Source organism: Syngnathus acus, chromosome 23, assembly GCF_901709675.1.
Source record: "Syngnathus acus chromosome 23, fSynAcu1.2, whole genome shotgun sequence".
Classification (NCBI taxonomy): Eukaryota; Metazoa; Chordata; class Actinopteri; order Syngnathiformes; family Syngnathidae; genus Syngnathus; species Syngnathus acus.
In genome coordinates, this window is record NC_051107.1 from 395,751 (window position 1) to 419,778 (window position 24,028).

General features: G+C 43.1%; 2 protein-coding genes and 1 gene segment (V, D, J or C); 2 read left to right on the plus strand and 1 right to left on the minus strand.

The window, feature by feature from the left end:
• Window positions 1-24,028, plus strand: part of LOC119117090 (T cell receptor alpha chain MC.7.G5-like) — an 89,872-nt gene that overhangs the window by 42,418 nt on the left and 23,426 nt on the right. The gene's annotated exons all lie outside the window — the stretch shown is intronic.
• LOC119117091 (T cell receptor alpha chain MC.7.G5-like) overlaps window positions 1-24,028 on the minus strand; it is an 88,080-nt gene that overhangs the window by 32,838 nt on the left and 31,214 nt on the right. The window contains exons 4-7 of one of the 3 annotated variants that reach the window (XM_037243098.1): window positions 20,572-20,772; window positions 20,453-20,494; window positions 20,243-20,387; window positions 16,399-16,645 (exon numbers count right to left, since the gene is read on the minus strand). In XM_037243098.1, coding sequence (XP_037098993.1) covers window positions 20,272-20,387; window positions 20,453-20,494; window positions 20,572-20,772 — 359 coding nt within the window. In that variant the 3' untranslated portion in view covers window positions 16,399-16,645; window positions 20,243-20,271. Of the gene's footprint in view, window positions 1-16,398; window positions 16,646-20,156; window positions 20,388-20,452; window positions 20,495-20,571; window positions 20,773-24,028 lie in introns of those variants that run through there. The other 2 variants (XM_037243097.1, XM_037243096.1) reach the window with 2 other exon arrangements.
• On the plus strand, window positions 22,078-23,064 carry LOC119117096. The segment is given in 2 exon segments: window positions 22,078-22,474; window positions 22,552-23,064. Coding segments are annotated over 2 exon segments (390 nt in total).

A 24,028-nucleotide genomic window follows, 5' to 3' on the forward strand; every position in this document is an offset into this window, starting at 1 on the left:
TGAGTCTGGTGGTGCGGGAGCGCAGGCTCCTGTACCTCTTCCCAGAGGGCAGAAGATCGAACAAAGAGTGAGCGGGGTGACTCACATCACTCACAATCGTGGTCGCCTTGCGGGTGAGATGGGAGGTGTAAATGTCCTTCAAGGAGGGGAGTGAAGCACCAATAATCTTACCAGCCGTGTTCACTATGCGCTGGAGGGCCTTCATGTTGTAGTCAGTGCAGATACCACCCCAAACAGCAATACAACTGGAGAGGACGCTCTCAACGGTGCCACGGTGAAATGTAGCCATGACGGCCGGAGGAGCACACGCTCGCCTGAGTTTCCGCAGGAAGTACAGGCGGCGCTTGGCCTTCTTCGCCAGTGATGCGGTGTTGGTGGACCAGGAGAGATCCTCACTGATGTGCACCCCCAGGATCCTGGTGCTGCTCACTCTCTCCACCACAGCACCGTCGATGGTCAGCGGCAGGTGTTGGGTGTGACCCTTCCGGAAGTCAACAACAATCTCCTTGGTCTTGTTGACGTTCAGCAGGAGGTTGTTGTCCTTGCACCACGTGGTCAGAAGGCCAACCTCCAACCTGTATTGAGTCTCGTCGCCCTTGGTGATGAGACCCACCAGAGTCATGTCGTCAGCAAATTTCACCATGCGGTTGGTGCTGTAGGTTGCAGCGCAGTCATGCGTCAGCAGGGTGAAGAGCAGCGGACTGAGCACGCAGCCTTGGGGGGCCCCCGTGCTCAGCGTGATGTTGGCGGAGATCTTGTCGCCAACACGTACCGCCTGAGGTCTCTGACTGACGAAGTCTAGTAGCCAGTTGCAGAGGTAGGTACTGAGGCCCAGCTTGGCGAGTTTGCAGATGAGTCGTCGTGGCACAATGGTGTTGAAGGCAGAACTGAAGTCCACAAACGGCAATCTCACATACGAGTCCCTACTCTCCAGGTGGGTGAGGGCCGAGTGGAGGGCAGAACAGATGGCATCCTCAGAGGACCGTCAGGCTCGGTACGCAAACTGGAAGGGGTCTATGGTGGGGGGTAGAATGGATCTGATGTGCTCCATGACAAGCCGCTCAAAGCACTTCATGATGATGGGCGTCAGTGCCACGGGGCGGTAGTCATTGAAGCAGGACGGGGCAGGTTTCTTCGGCACAGGTACGATGGTGGCAGCCTTGAAACACGAAGGGACGACGGCTTGCTGCAGGGAAATGTTGAAGATGTCCGTGAAGACACCCGTCAGCTCCCCAGCGCAGTCCTTCAGCGCTCGGATGTTGTCAGGGCCCGCCGCCTTACGAGTGTTGATAGCGGCAAGCGCCCTCCTCACGCTATCAGCAGAGAGGCACATGAACTGTTTAATGCATGCCTGATGTTATTCTAATTCACGGACACGGCCCAAGGTGTCTAAGAATGTTTTGTACTTGATTATATCTCATGTTTTGATTAATGCTTGATGTGACGTCGTATTTTGCCTAATGCTAGACGCCAGCCTTGGATTACTATTACAACACAGATGTTGTTTTGTTGGATTTGGTCCACAATTTGGGAAGCGCGCAATCCGCGCCTCACGGCAAAAGCCATAGCCAATCACCTGTTATCCAATTTACTCACTGTGTGCTCGTTTTATTTCTTCAGTTTTAGAAAAAGGCTAAGACACCAAAACAAAATTTTGACTTACACAGGTTGGTTGAGTTCAATCACAATTCTTGTTAAGAAAGCTCTATTTTCAGGAAAGATACAATACAGCGCTGGGCTTTTCGTGTGACGATGCTCAAAAGCAGAATGTCTCCATTCAGAAAAGGCAACGTTCAAGGTTCTTTGGTCAGCTTATATTCAGTTGCACACGCCGGTGTGGGCCGAGTTTGATGGGTGATGAGTCTTTGGGGTGGGGCAAATTCGCAGGAGAGTTTGATTCCATGGGAGTGGGTGCTGGTTCGGTGAGAGCTGGTTTCGTGGGGTTGGGTGCTGATTTTGGGCGATTCGATGCGTGTGGGGGCTGTTGTTTTCCTTTTCGTCTTTCGGCCTTGACGATCATCTTTGGCCGGGTTCTTGGCTGTCTCCCTCTGGCACCTGCTGGTTTTATCTCCAAGTGACCTTCCTGTAAACATTCTCCTCCATTCTTGCACATACACTGTCGCACCTCATCCATTCATCATCCTTCCACTTTTGTCATTTTGTACGGACTTATGTGAAGTTTTGTGTGTGACATCATCAATTCGTTAATGTTCCCTGACTATAAAAAAAAAAAAAAAAGTCCCAATGATCGTCACACACACACCTGGGTGTGGTGAAATTTGTCCTCTGCATTTAACCCATCCCCGTGTGATTTTAATCCATCCCCTGGGGGAGAGGGGAGCAGTGAGCAGCAGCGGTGCCGCGCTCGGGAATCAGTTGGTGATCTAACCCCCCAATTCCAACCCTTAATGCTGAGTGCCAAGCAGGGAGGCAATGGGTCCCATTTTTATAGTCTTTGGTATGACCCGGCCGGGGTTTGAACCCACAACCTTCCAGTCTCAGGGCGGACACTCTACCACTAGGCCACTGAGCAACGTTCTTACTCACCACTTACCATGCATTTGTATGTTTGTTCTTTTGACACTCCATGTATAGAGGCTTTGCAGCTGACGTCATCAAGCTACCCACATTAGCTTGGCGGCCATCTTGGCGGTCAACTTTTCAGTGCCGGTCAACGACTCACACACGCTTTCTTGTTATATCTGCTGCTATTTGAGCTTAAAAATGCCGGATACCTGCTGTGCTGTTGGATGTAGCAATAGACGAGGCGATAAACCAAATCTTAGCTTCTATAGATTTCCGGCGAACATGAAAAAACGTGATAAATGGATCGCGGATATTCGTCGTGAACGATGGAAACCTACGATTTACACAAGGATATGCAATGAGGACTTCATGTCAGGTATGTAAACAAACTATTCACCCCTGATTTGTTTCACAAAATGTGAAATAATACAATATGGGATGATACAAATATGATTGTTGAAAATGCTGGGTGCATTTTTAGAAAGGCAGCAAGAGCAGCAAGGCAGGGAATGGGATGATTTCTTCAGTTCACCCCCCCGTTTTTATTTTGTGTTTATTTTTTCATGATGCTTCATCTGATTGGCTTGAAAACGTTATCAATGTAAATATTGAACTTCATATTGGAATTGAACAATTAATTCTCGAGTGAATGCATTAGGAAATTTCCCAAAAAATTATTATGAACCTTGTGAAACAATTTTTTTTTAATGTACCATTTTTTAACAAGAGGGTTTTTGTTGCTTCATTTGGCACAAGGTAAAATCTACATTGGTAAAGTTTTCAAGCCATTGGCACAAGGTTAAAATTTTTATTGGTTAAGTTTTCAAGCCAATCAGATGTGGCATCATGCAAAAATAAACAAAAAATAAAAATGGTAGCAACTTGAACAGACAGGTACAGTATCTGAATGATTTCACTCTATTCAGTTTTTTAATATGTCAAGTTATGAAATGCCATTACAAAACAAATCGACGAGGTAATTATAAATATCTGGATATGAGAGTTCAGGCAGGTCGGCTGTTGCAAAATGCTCGGGCGATTTTAGCATGCTTCTCGGTAAAAGGTACGGATCCGTTGTGCCAACAAGGTTCAACTTCTCTCTGTAACGTTTCTTGGATTCTTCATCCAAATGCCCAACTTCGTTGGATAGCAAATCAGCCATAATTCGGATGAAATCGGTGAAAATGTAGCGCAGAAATCAAACAATCTATACAAACACGTAGGAACGAGCTGACGAGTTGACCGCCAAGATGGCGGCATAACACAAAATCACGTGATAAAACCACGTGACTGCAAAGCCTCTATTTGCTAACTTTGTCACATTCTTAGTTTAATCATGGTTCCAACCAAATATTTTCATTGTTAGTCAAAATATTTTCCTTCTGTCCAGAACATTCAATAGTAATCCAAGGCTGGCGTCTAGCATTAGGCAAAATACGACGTCACATCAAGCATTAATCAAAACATGAGATATAATCAAGTACAAAACATTCTTAGACACCTTGGGCCGTGTCCGTGAATTTGAATAACATCAGGCATGCATTAAACAGTTCCTTAAGGGTCGTTATGCTATTCAGGCAATATACGTATCAACAAACATTTGTTATTTCTAAGTGCACAAAAATATATATCAGATCATGAAGTTATAAAAACCTATGTCATCACCATGTATAAAAATGTCTAGTTATGTCTTCTTTATTGGTTTGGTGTGCAGGTATAATTATATGCTTAAAATGTTTCTTTTATTGATTTAATATGTGAATATACTTGTCTGCTTATGTACTTTATTCAATGAGGTTTGAGCATATCTGTTTTTGTAGCTAGGCAGGACTTTTTGTATTTCGACCCCATTCCTTCAATATGTCGATAACTACGACTGACAAAACAAGCCGTTTGAAAATTGGTTGTGTTGAGCAGTCTACAGTAATTTTATATTTCATGCTCGTTATGAGTGATTGAACAAGTCTGTCTCAAAATGGCCGCCCTGTGGCTGTGTCACTTCAGATTGGCCCACAGTGCGCATAAGCAATCTTGTCTTTATTTGTCTTTATTTATCACTGGTGCAGGGCGTCCTCAGTTTACAACATCTTCGAGTTATGCTGTTTCGTGTTTACGACACACGTCTCATATTATTTTTTATATTATTTTTTCATATTTCATCTCATATATTTACGCCTCATACATTTTAAGCGTTTTTGCGTCGTAAGCGTCGTAAAGGCGTCCTAAAATTCGCTAGGAAATTAATTTGTGCGTGCAGCGGAAGAATACACCGGGAGAGAGACTGTAGTCTGGCGTTATCCACTCACATGGTATACGTACGCCATTTTGGACTGTTGCGTCGTCGCTCTCTTGCAACGCCCCTTCCAGTGTGCAAGCCAACCACAGGAATAAAGGTAAGGAATTGTTTTCATCTTTTTTTTATTACTCTACTGTTTCATTTTATAACTGTTCCGACTTACACCGAAATTCAGTTTACATGCGTAGGAACGGATCGATGTCGTACACCAGGGGTGTCCAAACTTTTTGCAAGGAGGGCCAGATTCGATCAAGTGAAGGGGCCCGGGGGGCCAATAGTTTTTTCGGACATTTTTTAACTACAAAAATTTCATGCAAATACACACTGTTATAAAACAAATTTCACAATTGTCTTTATTTTTCAAATGACAAAACAACCAAATATAAGCCACTCAGGCAGATGTGAACAACTAAAAACACAAATTCTGCCTTTCATTCGTATCTGAAGAGTCAGATAACATTGAACAAACTGTATGAAATACCTTAAATTTACATGAGTTTAAAATTATTTTTGCCTCATGAACATTTTAAACAGGAGTTATAAGTAATGCAAAGTTGTATGTTATTATTAAAACCTAGAACAAGTGAATTTTGCTCTTGTCATTTACAATATCTTTCAGAAAGTAATAGTTTGTGTCGCGTCTACAGGTTCATAACATCAACAGTATTAACATGGCCACTTCATGGCTTGCTTTAGTAATATTTACTTTTGATTCAGCCCCGCGTGAAGAATCGCTGTTGTGATGCCAGTTCAGCTTGGAGCTGCTTCACTTTGTCAACGCGGTCACTCCCTGTTAGCTTGTCGTATGTGTTAGCATGTTTAGTCTGATAGTGTCTCTTTAGGTTGAAATCCTTAAACAAGACAACCGTCTCTTTACTAATTAGACAAACACAATTGCCTTGATCTTCAGTGAAGAAGTATTGTAATTCACATTTCTCTTGAAAGCGACGGCCCTCAACATCAACTTTCCTCGTTTTCTTTGCAGTCGCCATGGCAGAAATGAGCGGAGAGGGGTGGTGCTACCACCTTTTGGTGATAGGAGGAATTACAGTTTCAAGTTTCATGAATTTTTTTATTCAGTTTGACAGTGCAGGCGGGCCATAAATAATATGGCCTGCCTGCATAGTATAAGACCGAAGCTGCGGGCCGTATGGAATCTGACCGGGGGCCGGATTTGGCCCGCGGGCCGACTTTGGACATCTGTCATATACCGAGGACCCCCTGTACTTCATGAGTACAGGCTAACCCAGGTGTGGGCAAACTTTTTGACTTGGGTTCTAAATTTTGACCGGGGGGCCGAACCAGGAGCAGATGGATGTAGTATTTGTGTGAAGTAATAGAAATGACATGTAAAGGTCATTGCATAAAAGGTTGTTACTTTTAGTAGGTAGTAAAGCATGGATATTCAAAAAAGGCTTTTTGAAAACAAATGCATTTATTAACAGCATTAAAAAATATTTCACCAAAAAACTACTATCAGTGATTCTCATTAAATACGACACTGTTATTATGAATAATAGTTTCCATCACTTCAGCGCCTGCAGGTCAGATTTATGAAATATGTTTATCTAATGAGGCGAAATCACATCAAACGGCAAACATTCTGACCAAATACATCATCTTGAAGAATCAGTGAAAGAATACATCTAAATAAAGTAATAAAGAAATCAATAGTATTGTTGGTCTCCCTTTTTTGCTAGTGCATCATGGTCTGGAGTGAAAGTTTTTGTGGTAATACTTAGGATAGAGCCGAGGTGTCTGTCCGTTAACCTAGATCTGTGACGGGCTTTGTTGACGTTCATGTGGCTGAGCGTCTGCTCACACACGTAGGTCGAGCCAAATGGTCCACTCTTTTTTTTTTAAACACTCGGCACTCAGTGTCCACCTTTCTTTTCCTCGGGCCACTCATTTTAATGGAAGGATTCCAGGGGAAGGTTTGTGGGTGGCATTAGCGTAAAACTTTCTCTGAAAGCTCAGCGCGCGAATTACGAGAATGCTGACGTCACAGCCCACACTCGAAATTTGGCACCGATGGAAATAGAGCGCGGAGTGCGCCGGGTCCGTACTAATTAGTACGTACACGCACTTGTGGTTGTGCACCGAGCTTTCTGACACGGCTTCCGGGAGTAAATGCGCTTGCCCATCTATTGGGGAAACATAGTAATTGCAGGGAAAATGACCCAAGAATTTTTTTTAATACAATTTATTCAGGTTTGGCGGGCCGGATTAAACGGCCCCGTGGGCCGAATGTGGCCCGCGGGCCGTAGTTTGCCCACGCTGGGCTAAACACAGGTAGCAACTTACCTGCGCTTCATAAATTGCTTTTGTTTCATCACTAGATGTCACTCTTGTACTATTTTTTTCATTTCCTGACCTTTAAAAAAGTTAAAAAGTTAAAGTCCCAATGATCGTCACACACACATCTGGGTGTGGTGAAATTTGTCCGCTGCATTTAACCCATCCCAGTGGCGTAGCCAAGCCGGGACTCCCTGCGCCCCGGTTGAAAAAAATCGAGCTTTTTCGATTCTTCATTTTCATGCCGTTTTTTTCTTTCGGTCTTGCGCGAATGTGCTTGCGCTATTCTATGTGCGCGATGTTATCCATTCACCGTTTGCCTCCCGGACCCGGATGTTGTTTTAGCGATCAGCGAACGGCGTGGGTGATGTTCGATTTTTTTTCTCCTACATGAAGATGAATAAAAAGCGAATTACCGATTTCTTTGGTGTACCTAAAGCAAAAACATTCTCAGGAAGAGGATGATGCTTCTCGCGCTAGCTGTAGCATTGGTAGAGTTCCTGAAAGTCGACTCGGGAGCGACTCAGAGTCAGAGTCGAGCAGTGCCAGTGTCACAATCACTATCGAGAATGGTTCTGCATGCACGAGTGGCAGTGCAACGCCAACTGGTACAACTAGTGCTACTGCTGCTGATGAGACCGCTGGTTCTCCTGCTGCTCTTGATGGTGATCCTGCTCCTGATCGGCATGCAACTCTTACTCAGCAAAAAATGGGTAGGTTATATACCTAGCCTAATTATTCAAATTATTATTAGCCTATATCAAATTATATTAGGCCTAATTTAGGCCTAATATTAATAAGTTATTTGGGGCCTACTGGTTTAATAGATAAGTAATAAATTATTACTTCTACCTGTACCAGTACTATCATTCTGACTGCCAATGTATGTGCTTTTTGACTGGTTATAGATGAGATTTTGTTTTTATCATTTTTATTTTTTGCATATTCATTTTCATATCCAGCTTTAAATTTTTTAAAAGTAACTCCACATTCATATTTTATTTCATAGATATGATTAGAAATAACTACATCAGAAACTAATCTGGTTATTTGTTTTCTTTTGCCAGTAGCTGCGCCATCAGATATTTCATCTGCTCCAGAGAATGGACCAGCACAGCCAAAACTGCAGAAGTTCCCAAGGACACTCTTCTCCAAAGAAGGAGCAAACAGAAAGGACTACAGAGCCTTCAATCCTGCGTGGTACAAGTGTTATCCCTGGATAGAATACTCTGTGGAGGCCAACAAAATGTACTGTTTTCACTGCCGGCACTGGACAAGCACAATCGCCAGGAGATTGAGGAAAACAGAAGATATGTGACTTACATTGTAAACACAATTGTGTTTCTTGGACGCCAAGGACTCGCTTTGAGAGGGTCTGACGAAAGCTCAGGTTCTTTTCATAGGGGGAATTTTCTAGAGTTGGTCGATTACACTTCCAAGCTCAGTCCAGAGTTTGCTTCGCTCAAGAAGAAAATGAGACGCAATGCCACCTACCTCTCACCTGAGATCCAGAATGAGCTCATCACACTGATAGGCAATCATCTCCTGGATGAAATCTCTGATGAACTAAGCAAAGTTAAATACTTCTGTCTGTCAGCAGATGAGACTAAAGACACATCGCACCAGGAGCAGCTTTGTGTCACACTACGCTACCTAAAGGATGGCAATGTGGTTGAACGGTTTGTGGGATTTCATCCTTTGGAGCAGCTGAATGCAAGATTCATGGCTGAGAAGATAACCAAAGTGGTCAGCAAAGTCGTTCCTATGGACAAATGCGTTGCCCAGGTCTATGATGGTGCTGCAGTGATGAAGGGACAAAAGAATGGAGTAAATGCCATCATCAGCCAGGACTATCCGAAGGCATTGTACTTGCACTGCCAGAGCCATGTGCTGAATTTGTGCTTGGTGGGCACGGTGTCTTCTGTTCAAGAAGCAGAAGGTTTCTTTTGTGTTTTGAAAACCTTATATGCATTTGTTACTTCATCTGCTGTCCATCCCAAGTTTGTTTCTGTGCAGGAGCAGATGAAATCTCCAAAAGAACAGGTGAAGCACCTTAAGTCATGGCCTGACACAAGGTGGTTTTGCAGAATTTCTGCAATTCGTGCTGTGCATGGCACTTATGCCTTCATTCTGGAGACATAGAATTGGTTTGCTGATGAAGAGGTGAATGCTGAGCGTCGTTTGAAGGCAACTGCCCTCAAGCACCAGGTTGCTCATTTTGAATTTTTGTTGATGCTTCATGTAATGCTCAAACTCTTTTCCATTACTGAATCTTTGACATTGTGTTTGCAAGCCAAGTCTCTGCATGCAAAGGCAAGCATTGATCTCATTGAATCAACTATTGCAGCATTGGAGTTGTTATCTCAAGATGACTGGTTTGATGAAATTTTTGAGCAGTGTCTGACTCTAGCTGGAAAATATGAGTTCCCTGTCACTCTGAGGTCAGGAGAGAGAAGGAAGGCCAAGTTACCTGAGAAGTTGTCTGACTCTGTTGTCACCCACAAGGTGCCTGATAGGAGAACTGATGCCATGTCTGCTCCTGATGCTAAAGTTCTTGCTAAGCGTGTTTGCTCAGATGTTGTGAGCATGATGGTGGGAGAAATGAAGTCCCGCTTCAGCAACAAAACCTTGCAATTCCTGAGGGGATTTGGAGCTCTAGAGCCCATGATCATGGGGGAAGGAGTGCTCATTGAGAATGATCAGTTTCTGAATTCAGATGATCTCTTGGCCATAACTGAATTCTATGGGCTTTGTTCCCAGAGTGATTTCCTGGCTGAGGCAAGAGTTGCACGCAGTCATCATGAAAAGATGGCATGAAGCTTCCAAGACTGAATTTTCAATTGACAGTGTGATGTCTATTAGCACTGATCTTGGCGAGATTTTTCCTTACATTCTTTCACTTTATGAACTTGCTTTGACAATTGGGTGCAGCAGTGCCTCTTGCGAGAGGTCTTTCTCTGCTATGAAGCGAGTAAAGAGCTACTTGAGGTCTTCAATGACTGAAGAGAGGCTGCATGCTCTATCTGTCATCAACATTGAGAATCAGCTGCCTATTGATGCTAATGCTATTGTTTTGAAATTCGCAGCCAATGATGGAAACAGGCGACTCCTGTTGTATTAAGTTTTACAGTTAAATATGATACAGTTGCTTTCTTCTACAGTTCCATTCAGTTTTTTATTTCGTGGTATTCTTGTAACTTTTTCTTATAGCAAGTTCTATTCTGTTCAGGTGTTTTTCATGTTTTCTGTTCCTTTACAAAAAGTTATTGGTATAGCTTGATTTTTATTAGCATGACTTGACTGAATTCAGAAACTGATCATTCTAATCAGCACTCCTTCCCTCATAGTAGTGACTGTGTTTTCTTAGCATGTATATTACTAAATCAACCCAAGGTGGACTATATTTTTGGCTCATATATTTTTCATATTCATTATAGCAGTGTATTTGTTATTCATTGTAGTTATTGAAGTAAAATACTGAATCTCAGTTATGAATCTCTCTTATGTTGCCAGGACTTCATTATGCTATACCACTCCAATATGAATGGATGTTGTAACTGCTGATCTATGTTCAATAAACAAGGTTGTACTTCTAAGAAATTCCAAGTTATTACTGATTACTGAGTTGATTTATTACCCTGGAACTATATGTTAAAAATATAAGTTTTTTTTACATTGAAACATCTGGTTGTGGGGGTACGTGGAGGTACTCCAGGGGGTAGGTGAGATTTAAAAAATATATATACCGGTATTAAAAAAAAAAAAAAGAGCAAGCCTGATTGTCTAGAGCAGGGGTGTCCAAACTACGGCCCGCGGGCCAACTGCGGCCCGCGGACCAGTTTTTATTGGCCCGCAGCAAAGAAGAAGTACTGGGCAGGCTAACGAGTTAGCGGAAACATGCTAATTCGCGATCGTGCTAACACGCGCAAACGGACCTCTAAAGGAAATTAAACGAACATTTGGAGCAATACTACATTGTCCTAAGGGTTAGTTTGTAAAGAGACGGTTGCCTTGTTTAAGGATTTCAACTTAAAGAGACACTATCAGACTAAACATGCGAAAACAAACGACCAGCTAACAGGGAGTGAAGCAGCTCCAAGCTGAACTGGCATCACAACAGCGATTCTTCACACGGGACTGTGAGTCAAAACTAAATATTACTAAAGCAAGCTACGAAGTGGCCATGTTAAGACTGTTGTTATGGACCTGTAGACCTGACACAAACTATTATTTTCTGAAAGATAATGTAAATGACAAGAGCAAAATTCACTAGTTTTAAGTTTTAATAATAACAGACAACTTTGCATTACTTATAACTCCCGTTTAAAATGTTCATGAGGCAAAAGTAATTTTAAACTCATGTAAATTTAAGGTATTTCATACAGTTTGTTCAATGTTATCTGACTCTTCAGATATGAATGAAAGGCAGAATTTGTGTTTTTAGAGTTGTTCACATCTGCCTGAGTGACTCATATTTGGTTATTTTGTCATTTGAAAAATAAAGACAATTGTGACAATGAAATTTGTTTTATAACAATGTGTATTTGCATGACATCTTTGTAGTTAAAAAATGTCCGAAAAAACTATTGGCCCCCGGGACCCTTCACTTTATCAAATCTGGCCCTCCTTGCAAAAAGTTTGGACACCCCTGGTCTAGAGAATTAGTTATAAAAACTTTGATGAAATACAAATGTATGTTTTATATTCAGTATTCAATTTTAATCCTTAAAAAACGGACTCTCCACAAAGCAATAGCAGTCACCTGCGGTTGCCTTGACGACGCACTGTAACAAGGAGATGTGGCTAAAGCGTAGCAGCGATGCTGCTGTTGAAAACACGGAGAAACAAGTAAAAAAGAAGGCAAAACCAGAGCTGACAAAGTACCGACAGTACATGGAAGACTATTGTTTGATGGGATTTACGTCCACAAGTTGTAACCCACCCAATGCGCTGTGCTCTTTTTGCGGGGAGAAATTAGCCAACGCTAGCATGAAGCCGGCACATCTCCAGCGGGATCTCACAACAAAACACGGATGCCATGTTGGTAAGCCACCGGAGTTCTTCAGGAGGAAACCTTCTGACTTCAAGTCATCCCAAGACACAATGTGAAAAGCCTCCACTACATCAGCCAAAGCCGTGGAGGCTTCTTATGCGGTTTCCTTTCTCGTAGCTAAAGCCAAAAAACCGTTTACCATAGCTGAAGAGCTGCTGCTCCCCGCCGCTGTTGTATTGGCCGATGTAGAAACTGAATGTCCTCTCAGTTTAGATATTTTAAGTTGAAGCTTTACCGTAATTTTCCATGTATAATACGCCCCTATGTATAATACGCACCCTAAAAATGGCATGTCGATGCTGGAAAAAAGCCTGTACCCATGTATAATACGCACCCAAATTTTGACTCCTACTTAAGTCCGTAAACGTAAAATTATTTCAGAAAAAAGATCATCTTTGGGTTATTCTGCCGGTCAGTATCACTGTGCATGCGCTAGCAAACTCGATAGCGAAGAAATATGTGAGACTCTCAACGGGATCACCAATATTTGAGTGATGTTCCATCTATTTATTATCTTTCTGTGTGTTCACAATTGTCATGGTGATCTTTCTGGTGATTTCTTAACTAGGCTGGATGTATTTTTTTTGTTGCCGTTGATTTCTCCGACTGCCCAGAAAGGCACCACCGCGATCAGTTAGGTTAAAATGAAAAGAGAGGAAAGTGACGTGCGGATGCGCGATTGACAACAAACAAGAAGAAAGGTGATTTCAAGTTTTATTTCGAGGGAGATTTTCTTAAAAAAGAACCCATGTATAATGCGCACCCCAGATTTTAGGACAATAAATTAGTTAAATTTTGCGCATTATACATGGGAAAAGACGGTCATAACTTTCATTCACAGTGTCATGTAACATGGAGTGGGGGGGGGAAACAAATGGTGCATAAAGTGAGTATGGATTGCTCCCAGTAATAAATTGGCGGGGCTGACATTCCAAATTTTGACAGCAGATGGTGCAAAATTAAGTGGGGGAAAATTGAATGAATTGGCAAAGCTGAAATTCCAAAATTCTCCAAAAGATGGAGCCAAAAATATGGGACACACATGGAAGCACAAAAATGGTTTTTATTTGTATTTTTATTTTACTTGCTTGGCTAAAATATATTCTGTAACCGCTTAAAGCAATATTATCACAGAATTAGACTAAGCTGCCCACCCATATAAGAATAGGGGTGTGTTAAAAATTGTTGGAAAGGAAAGAACAAATAAGTTTTTATTTTTATTTTATTTTTTCTTCTTTTTATTTTTCTTTGCTTGGCTGAAATATATTCTGTAACAGCAACAAGCAATATTATCACACAATTAGGAAAAGAAGCCCACCACGAGTGGTGTGTTAAGAAAAAGGTTAAAACATAAAATCAAGGGCTTTGATTTCTGATTTAAATGGTTGAGTAAAAAGTGTAACTTTGAAATATTGGTTTTATGAAAGGAGAAGTGAAGAAAAGAGGAAATAAGGTGCTTGCCGGGGTTTCTACAGATTTTTGGTGGAAAGGGAGTGGGGTGGAACCAGCTGCTCCAACCGCAAGGTTATGACTCATAACTTGTGAGCGTGGGAAACTGGACAGTATAGAGGCCAGCGGACACCTGCTCAAACCGCAAGGTTGTGACTCATAGCCTATGAGCGTGGGAAGCTGGACATTATAGAGAACATTATAGAGGACAGGATAGAAAAAAGGGGGGAGGGCCAGAGAGGTCTATAAAAAGGTCACCTTGGACATCTGCGGGGCTCTCTCCCGGACCGCGTTCATACGTGAAGAAGCCCGTACGAGTTTCAAGACTTTTTCTACAGCCTTCAAGAGCCTTGTGTGAGACGCAAGATCGCTGGCCTGGATTAACTTGGATTTACTCAAAGAATTGGACTGGACAACTTTGCATGAGAAACTAGGTGAGGGGAGACTTCTTCTGTATGTACGCAAGCGGAGGAGACAGTCATCGGGTAGTCTGTCCTCACGGGGCCTAACTAGTTTCCAAATTGGATTTTAGAAATAAAATCGAACTGATCACTCGACTTTATTTCCACCAAAAAGAAAATAACACCCAATGGGTAGCTACCTTTTCCCTCTTTTCTGATTTTTGTTTTGCAATCAAAAGTGCTCCGGGATTGAATGATTTTATTTGCAAGTGTATCAGTGAGTGGGATTGTTCAGTTTTTGGAGGATTGAGATTTGTAATTCTATTTCATGCTTCTTCAATAAATGTGTTTTATATACTCATTTAATTCGTGGTGCGCTAATTTGTATGCAATTAATTGTTTGAGGTTGGGTTGATAACTCAGTTTATAAATAGGAGATTATTATGGTATGCAAACATACCATAATAAATAACAATAAGGAAGGTTTTCAAATTCGACTTTTCGGATTAGTGTTAGAGCTATAATTAGTAAATGTCCTTCGGGCACGAGCCCGTTCCTGTTTTTTCGGGCCGCGTCAGAGGCTACTTTGAATGATTTTGAGGGACTAATTTGCCTTCAAAATAAATTGCAAGATAATAATAATCCGATTAAATCATTTTCAATCGTATTAAGTAAAATATTATTTTGTTGGAAACAATCGAATTGGTGGAAGCACTCTCACGGTTAAGTGTTTAAATATATCATGTTAAAATTAGTGATTTAATGCATTAAATCCATTCTCACACACTATCATTGACATACTTCCGCAAATGGGACTTTCTTCGGAGAAATAGGAAGTAAGCTTGTTACTTCCTCAAACCAAGTAGAGCGAGGCCATATCAAAAGTTATTTCGACAAAACTAGCGCTAGAGGGTGCGCTAGACCAACGAATCCTTGAGGTCTTATCAAAGACATCTAAACAATATCCGTAACGTAATACCAGCATCAAACAACCGAAGGGAGCCATCATTACGGCGCGGTCATATTGACGACTCGCCTCGAATAGAGTTACTCGGCTCGCGCGTCGGATGACTTAAAAAGGATTGGCGTCGTAAAGAAATTAGATTGATTCTGGTAGAATTAATTTAACTCGGGTGGTCAGCTACGGACGAGTCCCTTCACCCCCGGCTTATTGAACCCGTTACAGGGGAGCCGGTGCCACTTTAATAAAGTGCGCGTTTGACAACAGTTACAGGTAGTATAACATTGACTCCTCACTTAGCCTGTACCGCAGCAACTCTCTCTCCCACTGTTCAACACCCTCTCACTTCCTCAGTCTCTTGAAGGGGTAGCGTCTAATTATCACAACACTACAGCCGAAACTATGCGAGACAAAAAAATCTGCGGATACATTAAAAACGGTGCCTTTGTCTAATGACACCGTTTGCCGCAGAATAGACAAAATGGGTGCAGACGTTGTCGAACAAGTTGTGGGAAAACTTGGAGACTCTTTTTCACTCCAGCTGGATGAATCCACAGATGTCAGTTGGAATGCACAGATTGTTGCTTTTGTGAGATACATTGAGACTGACGACATTTGTGAACACATACTTTTCTACAAAAGTCTGGAGGGGAGAACAACCCGTCGTTAATGTCGATAACGCATTTTTTTCTGAAAATGGTATCGGCTGGAAATCCTGCAGCAGCGTGTGTACAGATGCGGCTGCATCAATGACGGGCAGTGCGAAAGGGGTCATTGCGCGTATTAAAAAGGAAAATCCCGACATTAAGTGGACTCACTGTGTGATTCACAGGGAAGCGGTAGCGTCCAAGAAAATGAGCCCCGTGTTGCATGATGTTTTGAACGACAGCATCAAAGTGATCAACTTCATCAAGTCAAGGCCACTTAATGCACGTTTGTTCCGCCGCCTCTGTGAAAACATGGGAGCTGAACACACGCAACTCCTCCTCCATACAGAAGTGCGCTGGCTCTCTCTCGAGGGAAGATACTCAACTGGCTGTTGGAGTTACGAGTTGAAGTGCACACCTTTCTGACAGAGCACGGATCTCCCCATGCCACCTTGTTCGAGAGCACGGACTGGCTTTCAAAGCTTTGCTATCTGGCAGATATATTCAGCAAACTGAACGAACTGAATGTGTCTCTGCAGGGCAAAGACACCAGCATCCTGAACCTGTATGACAAGGTGGGTGGTTTCCTGAAGAAAGCAGAGCTCTGGAAAAGGGCATGTGGTCAGGAGAATTTCACCTGCTTTCCACAGGTGGATGCTTTTCTCTCCAATGAAGATGTGGAGACAGCTCTAGTGAAGTTAGTCATAGTGGGACATTTGGCTAACTTGATAAAGGGCTTTCATTGCTACTTTGCTGATATGGAGGAGAAATCTGCACAGCTGAATTGGGTGAGAAACCCATTTCTCTTGTCTGAAGCAAAGAGAAGCAAGCTTCCTGTCACTCACCAGGAAAAACTGATGGAAGTGGCATCTGACCAGATGAAGTTTGGCGCCTCCACTCTCACACAGTTTTGGGTGTGTGTGAGGCAGGAGCACCCTGAGATGGGACAGAAAGCTTTGGAGCAGTTGCTGCCCTTTGCCTCCACATATTTATGTGAGACCTCCTTCTCTGCAATGACTGTGATCAAAACAAAGCAAAGAAACAGACTGAGCCTGGAGAAGAACTTGATCACAGCAGTTGCCTCCCTGCCACCAAGGATGACAAAGATCCTCAGCGAGGTACAAGCCCATGTTTCTCACTAAAATGTAGTATGAGTGCAAAAGACTCATTCAAGCTTCAAGACTGTTCAATGCTTGTTCAATGCTTGTCAAATCAAAATCAAATGTTCAATGCAACAATTCAATTTTAAGAGAAAAAAAAATTCATTTTTTTGTATCCCAAAAGAGGTAAAGTTGATCATTTTTTATGAGCAAATCTTTATTATGAAGTTATCAATTTATTTTGTAAACAAGATATTCATTTATAATTAAGTTAAGTTATTTTTGTGAACACATTTTTAGTTATGTATAGTTTTATTTCCTTCCAAGAAATTATTACAAGAATGATTAATATAAATTAGCAGCGTTCTGCATACAGTATTTGAGTTTTGAAAGGGTTTATGCCTTCTTGGTGGTCACTGTTTACTGTTTATCTTTTTTGTTTCTATATGCATTGCTTGAAACATAAATGTGCCTGTCAGGTACATTGCTACAAGTTGTTTAACTTTAATAAATCAAACACTGATGGCACAATCCTGTACCTCTTTCTTTTCGACCAGAAATGTGTTGCGCTGGTCAGGGGGTACATGGCTGAAAAAATATTTCAAAGGAGGTACATCACTGAAAAAAGTTTGAGAACCACTGCCCTAGAATAAACAAAAAAGACCTTTCACAGAGAGACAATTTTGGACAACTGGCAACTTAGCAATGGTCTAGTACGTAGTAATTTCTTCTATCAGTGCCGAAATGGATTTCTTTATTACTTTATTTAGATGTATTCTTTCACTGATTCTTCAAGATGATGTATTTGGTCAAAATGTTTGCCGTTGGATGTGATTAACATATTAAACATATTTCATAAATCTGACCTGCAGGCGCTGAAGTGATGCCGCTATCAACACTCGTAAGGCGGCGGGCCCTGACAACATCCCGGGTCGAGCGCTGAAGGACTGCGCTGGGGAGCTGACGGGTGTCTTCACGGACATCTTCAACATTTCCCTGCAGCAAGCCGTCGTCCTTTCGTGTTTCAAGGCTGCCACCATCGTACCTGTGCCGAAGAAACCTGCCCCGTCCTGCTTCAATGACTACCGCCCCGTGGCACTGACGCCCATCATCATGAAGTGCTTTGAGCGGCTTGTCATGGAGCACATCAGATCCATTCTACCCCCCACCATAGACCCCTTCCAGTTTGCGTACCGAGCCAAACGGTCCTCTGAGGATGCCCTTTGCTCGGCCCTCACCCACCTGGAGAGTAGGGACTCGTATGTGAGATTGCTGTTTGTGGACTTCAGTTCTGCCTTCAACACCATTGTGCCACAACGACTCATCTGCAAACTCGCCAAGCTGGGCCTCAGTACCTACCTCTGCAACTGGCTACTAGACTTCCTCAGTCAGAGACCTCAGGTGGTACGTGTTGGCGACAAGATCTCCGCCAGCATCACGCTGAGCACGGGGCCCCCCCAAGGCTACGTGCTCAGTCCGCTGCTCTACACCCTGCTGACGCATGACTGCGCTGCAACCTACAGCACCAACCGCATGGTGAAATTTGCTGACGACACGACTCTGGTGGGTCTCATCACCAAGGGTGACGAGACTCAATACAGGTTGGAGGTTGACCTTCTGACCACGTGGTGCAAGGACAACAACCTCCTGCTGGACGTCAACAAGACCAAGGAGATTGTTGTTGACTTCCGGAAGGGTCACACCCAACACCTGCCGCTGACCATCGACGGTGCTGTGGTGGAGAGAGTGAGCAGCACCAGGTTCCTGGGCAGAGGCGTAGCCAAGCCGGGGCGAGCCAGGGCGGCGCCCCGGTTAGGACTCCCTGCGCCCCGGTTGGGGAAAAAAATAAATAAAATCGAGCTTTTTCGAATCTTCATTTTCATGCCGTTTTTTTCTTTCGGTCTTGCGCGAATGTGCTTGCGCTATTCTATGTGCGCGATGTTATCCATTCATCGTTTGCCTCCCGGACCCGGATGTTGTTTTAGCGATCAGCGAACGGCGTGGGTGATGTTCGATTTTTTTTTCCTGTGGGCGCGCGCCCCTACTGGAAAAATTCCTGGCTACGCCTCTGTTCCTGGGGGTGCACATCAGTGAGGATCTCTCCTGGTCCACCAACACCGCATCACTGGCGAAGAAGGCCCAGCGCCGCCTGTACTTCCTGCGGAAACTCAGGCGAGCGTGTGCTCCTCCGGCCGTCATGACTACATTTTACCGTGGCACCGTTGAGAGCGTCCTCTCCAGTTGTATTGCTGTTTGGGGTGGTAGCTGCACTGACTACAACATGAAGGCCCTCCAGCGCATAGTGAACACGGCTGGTAAGATTATTGGTGCTTCACTCCCCTCCTTGAAGGACATTTACACCTCCCATCTCACCCGCAAGGAGACCACGATTGTGAGTGATGTGAGTCACCCCGCTCACTCTTTGTTCGATCTTCTGCCCTCTGGGAAGAGGTACAGGAGCCTGCGCTCCCGCACCACCAGACTCACCAACAGCTTCATACTCCAGGCTGTTAGGATCCTGAACTCTCTCCCCCCTTCTGCGTAGCGTCCTGTACTTTTGCGCTATATTCTGACTGTCTCCTGTAATGCACACTTGCTCCGTTTTGCTCCTCTTATTTATTGTGTTATTTGTTTATTTATTATTTATTCATCACTCTTATTATTCATTGTTTGTGCCTTCTTGTTTTTATTTTGTGTTGTTTGCTTGTATGTATGTCGTGTACTATGTCTTGTCACCGTGGGATAGTGGAAACGTAATTTCGATTTCTTTGTGTGTCTTGGCGTGTGAAGAGATTGACAATAAAGCAGACTTTGACTTTGACTTTGAAATGTTATTCATCATAACAGTGTCGTATTTAATAAGAATCACTGATAGTAGTTTTTTGGTGAAATATTTTTTTAATGCTGTTCATAAATGCATTTGTTTTCAAAAAGCTTTTTTTAATATCCATGCTTTAGTATCTACTAAAAGTAAAAACCTTTTATGCAATGACCTTTACATGTCATTTATATTACTTCACACAAACACTACATCCATCTGCTCCTGGTTCGGCCCCCTGGTCAAAATTTAGAACCCAATTCGGCCCGCAAGTCAAAAAGGTTGCCCACCCCTGGTATAGCCCCTTGTGAGAGCTTGATGTCATTGAAATACTCTAGTTGGTAAAGTATTTCCACTCAAACAACACAAATCAACAACAACAATCTTAAACAACAATAAAACCAAAAGAACCAGACCTCCATATCCTCCCCACAACAAACATCCTGTCCCAGTACGCTTTTGAGACAGAAACCATAACTGCTGTCATCTGTGATGCAGGTGCCATGGCGACCGCTTCCTGTGGAACAACATGCACGACCCCCCCCCCCGCCCCACTCACTTTGAAAGTTTGTTAGTTTGATAGCCCAATACTATCATCAATACAACAATATAGCTGCAGTCTTTTCTACACATTCATTTGATTGATTTATTGTTGATTTTATGACACATTTTATAGTTTATGTAGAAAAGCAACACCTTCAAACAGGAGGAAGCTGGTGGCATGGCTACTCCAGCGCGCCAAAGCACAGACGCAGTGTCATGACACAGTTGATGGCGAGCGTCTTGACGAAGACAAGGCGTAGGGCGAGGACAGCGAGGGAGAGGAGATTCACCGTCTTGTCTGCCAACACAATGCACATTTTACTTGGCTCGACAGTCTACGCGTCTCGCATGTTCAATACCAACCTGGACCCAACGCATCCGGGCATCGTCCTGGTCCGCTGTCACCTGTGAGGGCAAAACGGAAAGTGACATGACCTGGTGACTCCATTACGTTTACAAGAGGCCTTATCCCAGCTCCTCACCTTCCTCGCACGTGTCGTTATGGGATAGCAGCGCCAACTGGTTATACAGCGAATCGTCCGATATTCGCACGGGATGAGACTCCTCGAACATGTGTCCTTTTCCCGCCTTCGCCGTGGCCTTGTGTCGGCTGAAGCCGGTGGCAAGACATGCATTCAGATTGCGCGCCTCCATTTTGTAGAAGGACGGCTTAAATTCCTTCCCTAAAACAAAACCGAGCACATTCTTTCATTCAGCAGAGTCATCAACTAAACACAACCATCGCTGCATACAAAGTGCAGTACATTGAGCAAACAAGCTAACACAATGCTCAAACAAGCTAATAGTTAGCAAACGTTCTTCTGTTTCTTCTACAAATACCCGTTCTACCCGTTTTTGTAATTTCTGGGAGTCTAGATGTCTCGTCTCCTTGAACATGTGTCCTTTTCCCACCTTGTCGGTTGAAGCCGGCAGCGAGACATGCCGTCAGATTGCCCGCCTCCATTTTGTAGAAGGGTAACTCAAACACTTCCGCTAAAGCAACATTTTGTCATTAAACCCCTAGTCACCCTGGCTGGTGAGCAAAAAAGTTAATGTCAAGCACCTTTGCAATAATATTATTAATGATCATTTGAGCTAATGTGTTATTTAAAAAATGTGCACTCAATCCAGTACCACAGACCAAAAATCAACAAATTCGTACTCAACGTGAGGATAAAAAATTATGCTCCGGCTAACTTTCTGTTTCCGCTTTTAATTAAACGAAACAACAAAGTGTCTTCTTTAAAAAAATGTTTTCTTCACTTACGGGTCTCCACAGTTACTCTGGTCCCACTTCCGAAAAGTAACTTATTGTAACTTCCTATCGCACATAAGTTGTTTCCTTAACAAAAACCTCATGAGATGTTTGAACAAGAATCTTATAAGAACCTCTCACATGAATGATATCATTTTGTTCGCATAACTTTAGTCCAGTTTGTAATACATGCTGAGCAGTATAAAAAAATGGACAGAGAAAATCTATTTTCTCTTTTTCATCCCATGTTTTTGACTTCGTACCACGGTTTGTTTTGCGGTGTTTATATTGTAGCAGAAAAACAGAACTTACGAGCCTCCACAGTCACTCTGGTTCCTCTTCCGAAAACTAATTTCCAGTTTCCTGCTCCACATCAGTTGCCTCTTCAACAAAAACCTCAAGAGGAGCTTCAACCTGAAAAAAACAAGAACTCTTATGGGACGAGACAACTCAGGTGGTAGAGCGATAGATTTTGAGGCCGAAGGTCGTGGCTGAAGCGTCCTTGAACAAGACATTGACTCAGCAGAGCCTCCAGATGCTGATGACAAGTCGTGTTAATTCTCTTCGAGTGCCTTGAAGGTGGAAAAGCGCTATACGAAAAAATCCCTTTAATCTTCATGCACCCACACAAAAATAATAGAATATCATCTGATCATTATTGTAGCAATCAGTTCCAGCTGCATTTTCCCAAATACCAGTTGCAAAACTCAATCTAAATTCACATTAGCTGTAGGCCTCTTCACTGTGGCATCCATCAGGTCACCGTTACCCGTCCCGTTGACTTTATGTTGACTGGATGTCCTTCTCCTTGTCCATGTGATGGCCTATAAAAGCTACAAGCTCCATGATATAAGAAGATGCTATTGTTTTCCACCGTCACGCTTGTCCCACCCCCTGAGAAGATCTAGTCGGCCACAGCAGCACCCTTAGCAACGCACACTGTGACACAAACCTACAACCTCATTGGCCACGCCCACCTTCTGTGGCCCCATTGTTTGCTTCAACTGACGTTGGCTCAGGAAGGAACTTCAATCACAAGTGAGTTAACATCTTGAATGCAGAAGAGGGAGAGAGAAATTCATTCAGTATGTTGCTGTCAGCTTGGACGCTGCTTGTCATCACTGTGGCAGGTGAGTGCTGCTTGGCGAACTCAAGAGTTTCCCATCTTGTAAGTGAATGCTGAAATTTATTTTGGCTCATCCTTCAGGCACCAGCGGTGATGATCTGGTGGCGGTCACGAGTGAAGTGTTTGCAACAAAAGGCAGCCAAGTCACACTGTCATACATCTACACCAGACAGTCATCTAGTGATTATTTATTCTGGTACAAACAACTTCCTGGACAAGCGCCACACTTCCTGCTTTCCCTCTTGGGAAACGGCAGGACATTAAGTGCCATGCCGGGAATGTCGGTGAGCGTGGAAAGCGACAAAGAGCGAGTTCATCTGCACATCGAAGATGCGTCACTTGAACACTCTGCAGTGTACTACTGTGCCGTGAGGCCCACAGTGACACATGGGCCACATTCTCGTTACAAGAACATTTCCTGCTCCTGAACCCATCACACTTCCCTCTAGTCAAGGCACAACTTACTTCAAAAGACAAAACCCCAACTCCAATAACGAATGCGTTTTCACTTATGAAGTACTTGTTTGGAAGTGGAGCGGACACTAATGAATGAATTGTTGCTTGACTCACTCCACCATAGAATTCTAATTGACAGAAAAATATATATTAAAGAGTGTACAGTAGAACCTTTGACTTTGACCATAATTCATTCCAGAAAACTGATCGGACACCGATTTGGTGGGAGTCCGATTAAGTTTTTCCCATAAGAAATCATGGAAAATTGATTAATTCGTTCTGACGTAGCAACAATGAACCCTTTGTGGAATAATTAGTGATGTTTGTGATGTCTAATATACACCGGGGAGAAGAGTGGTGTGTTGAGCGCATGTCCGTCTGCAAATGGTGGCGCACAATTGCCACGAACAAGAGACAGAATGCCATCAAGACGTACATTGCTGGAGAAAGGAAGCTTTTATACACAACCCCTCATTGCGGGGGACAAAAGAAACGTATATGATAACCCTTTTTGAGTTAAAGGCAGTTGATTTGGCTCTTAACGATGAAAATAGAGCTGTTGCATCTAGCATGGGTGTCAAACTGTTTTTTTTTTCTGATGGTCATTATGACTGTCAACCCAAATAAATGTATGAGCACCTCATATTATATACAGTATAACCTACAAAACAAACTGACAACTCGTTTTCAAATCAGACGAGTAAAAACTGGTCAAATATTAAAAAAAAAATATATTTTTAAAAGTGAAGACAATTTGCAATTCTAGTAATGACACACGAATTTGATGCACAATTACACATGAATTTGATGCACAATTTGTCTTCGCGGGCCACATAAAATGATGTGGCGGGCCGTATCTGGCCCCCGGGCCTTGAGTTTGACACCTGTGTTATAGAGGTTTGTTACGGCCACTAGAGGTCACTGGGCTACTGGAGTACTCTGTCTTCTTTGGAGCTTTACGCTCTCATGATGCGCTTTAGCTTGACGAGCTGAACCGAACATTTCTTTGGAAACGCTCTGGGTTGCAGCGATGCAGTCGGCGAGCCTTAACCCGGCTTGGAAAGTTGTTTGAAGTCCAGTGTTTTATTCGGTTACAGGGGTT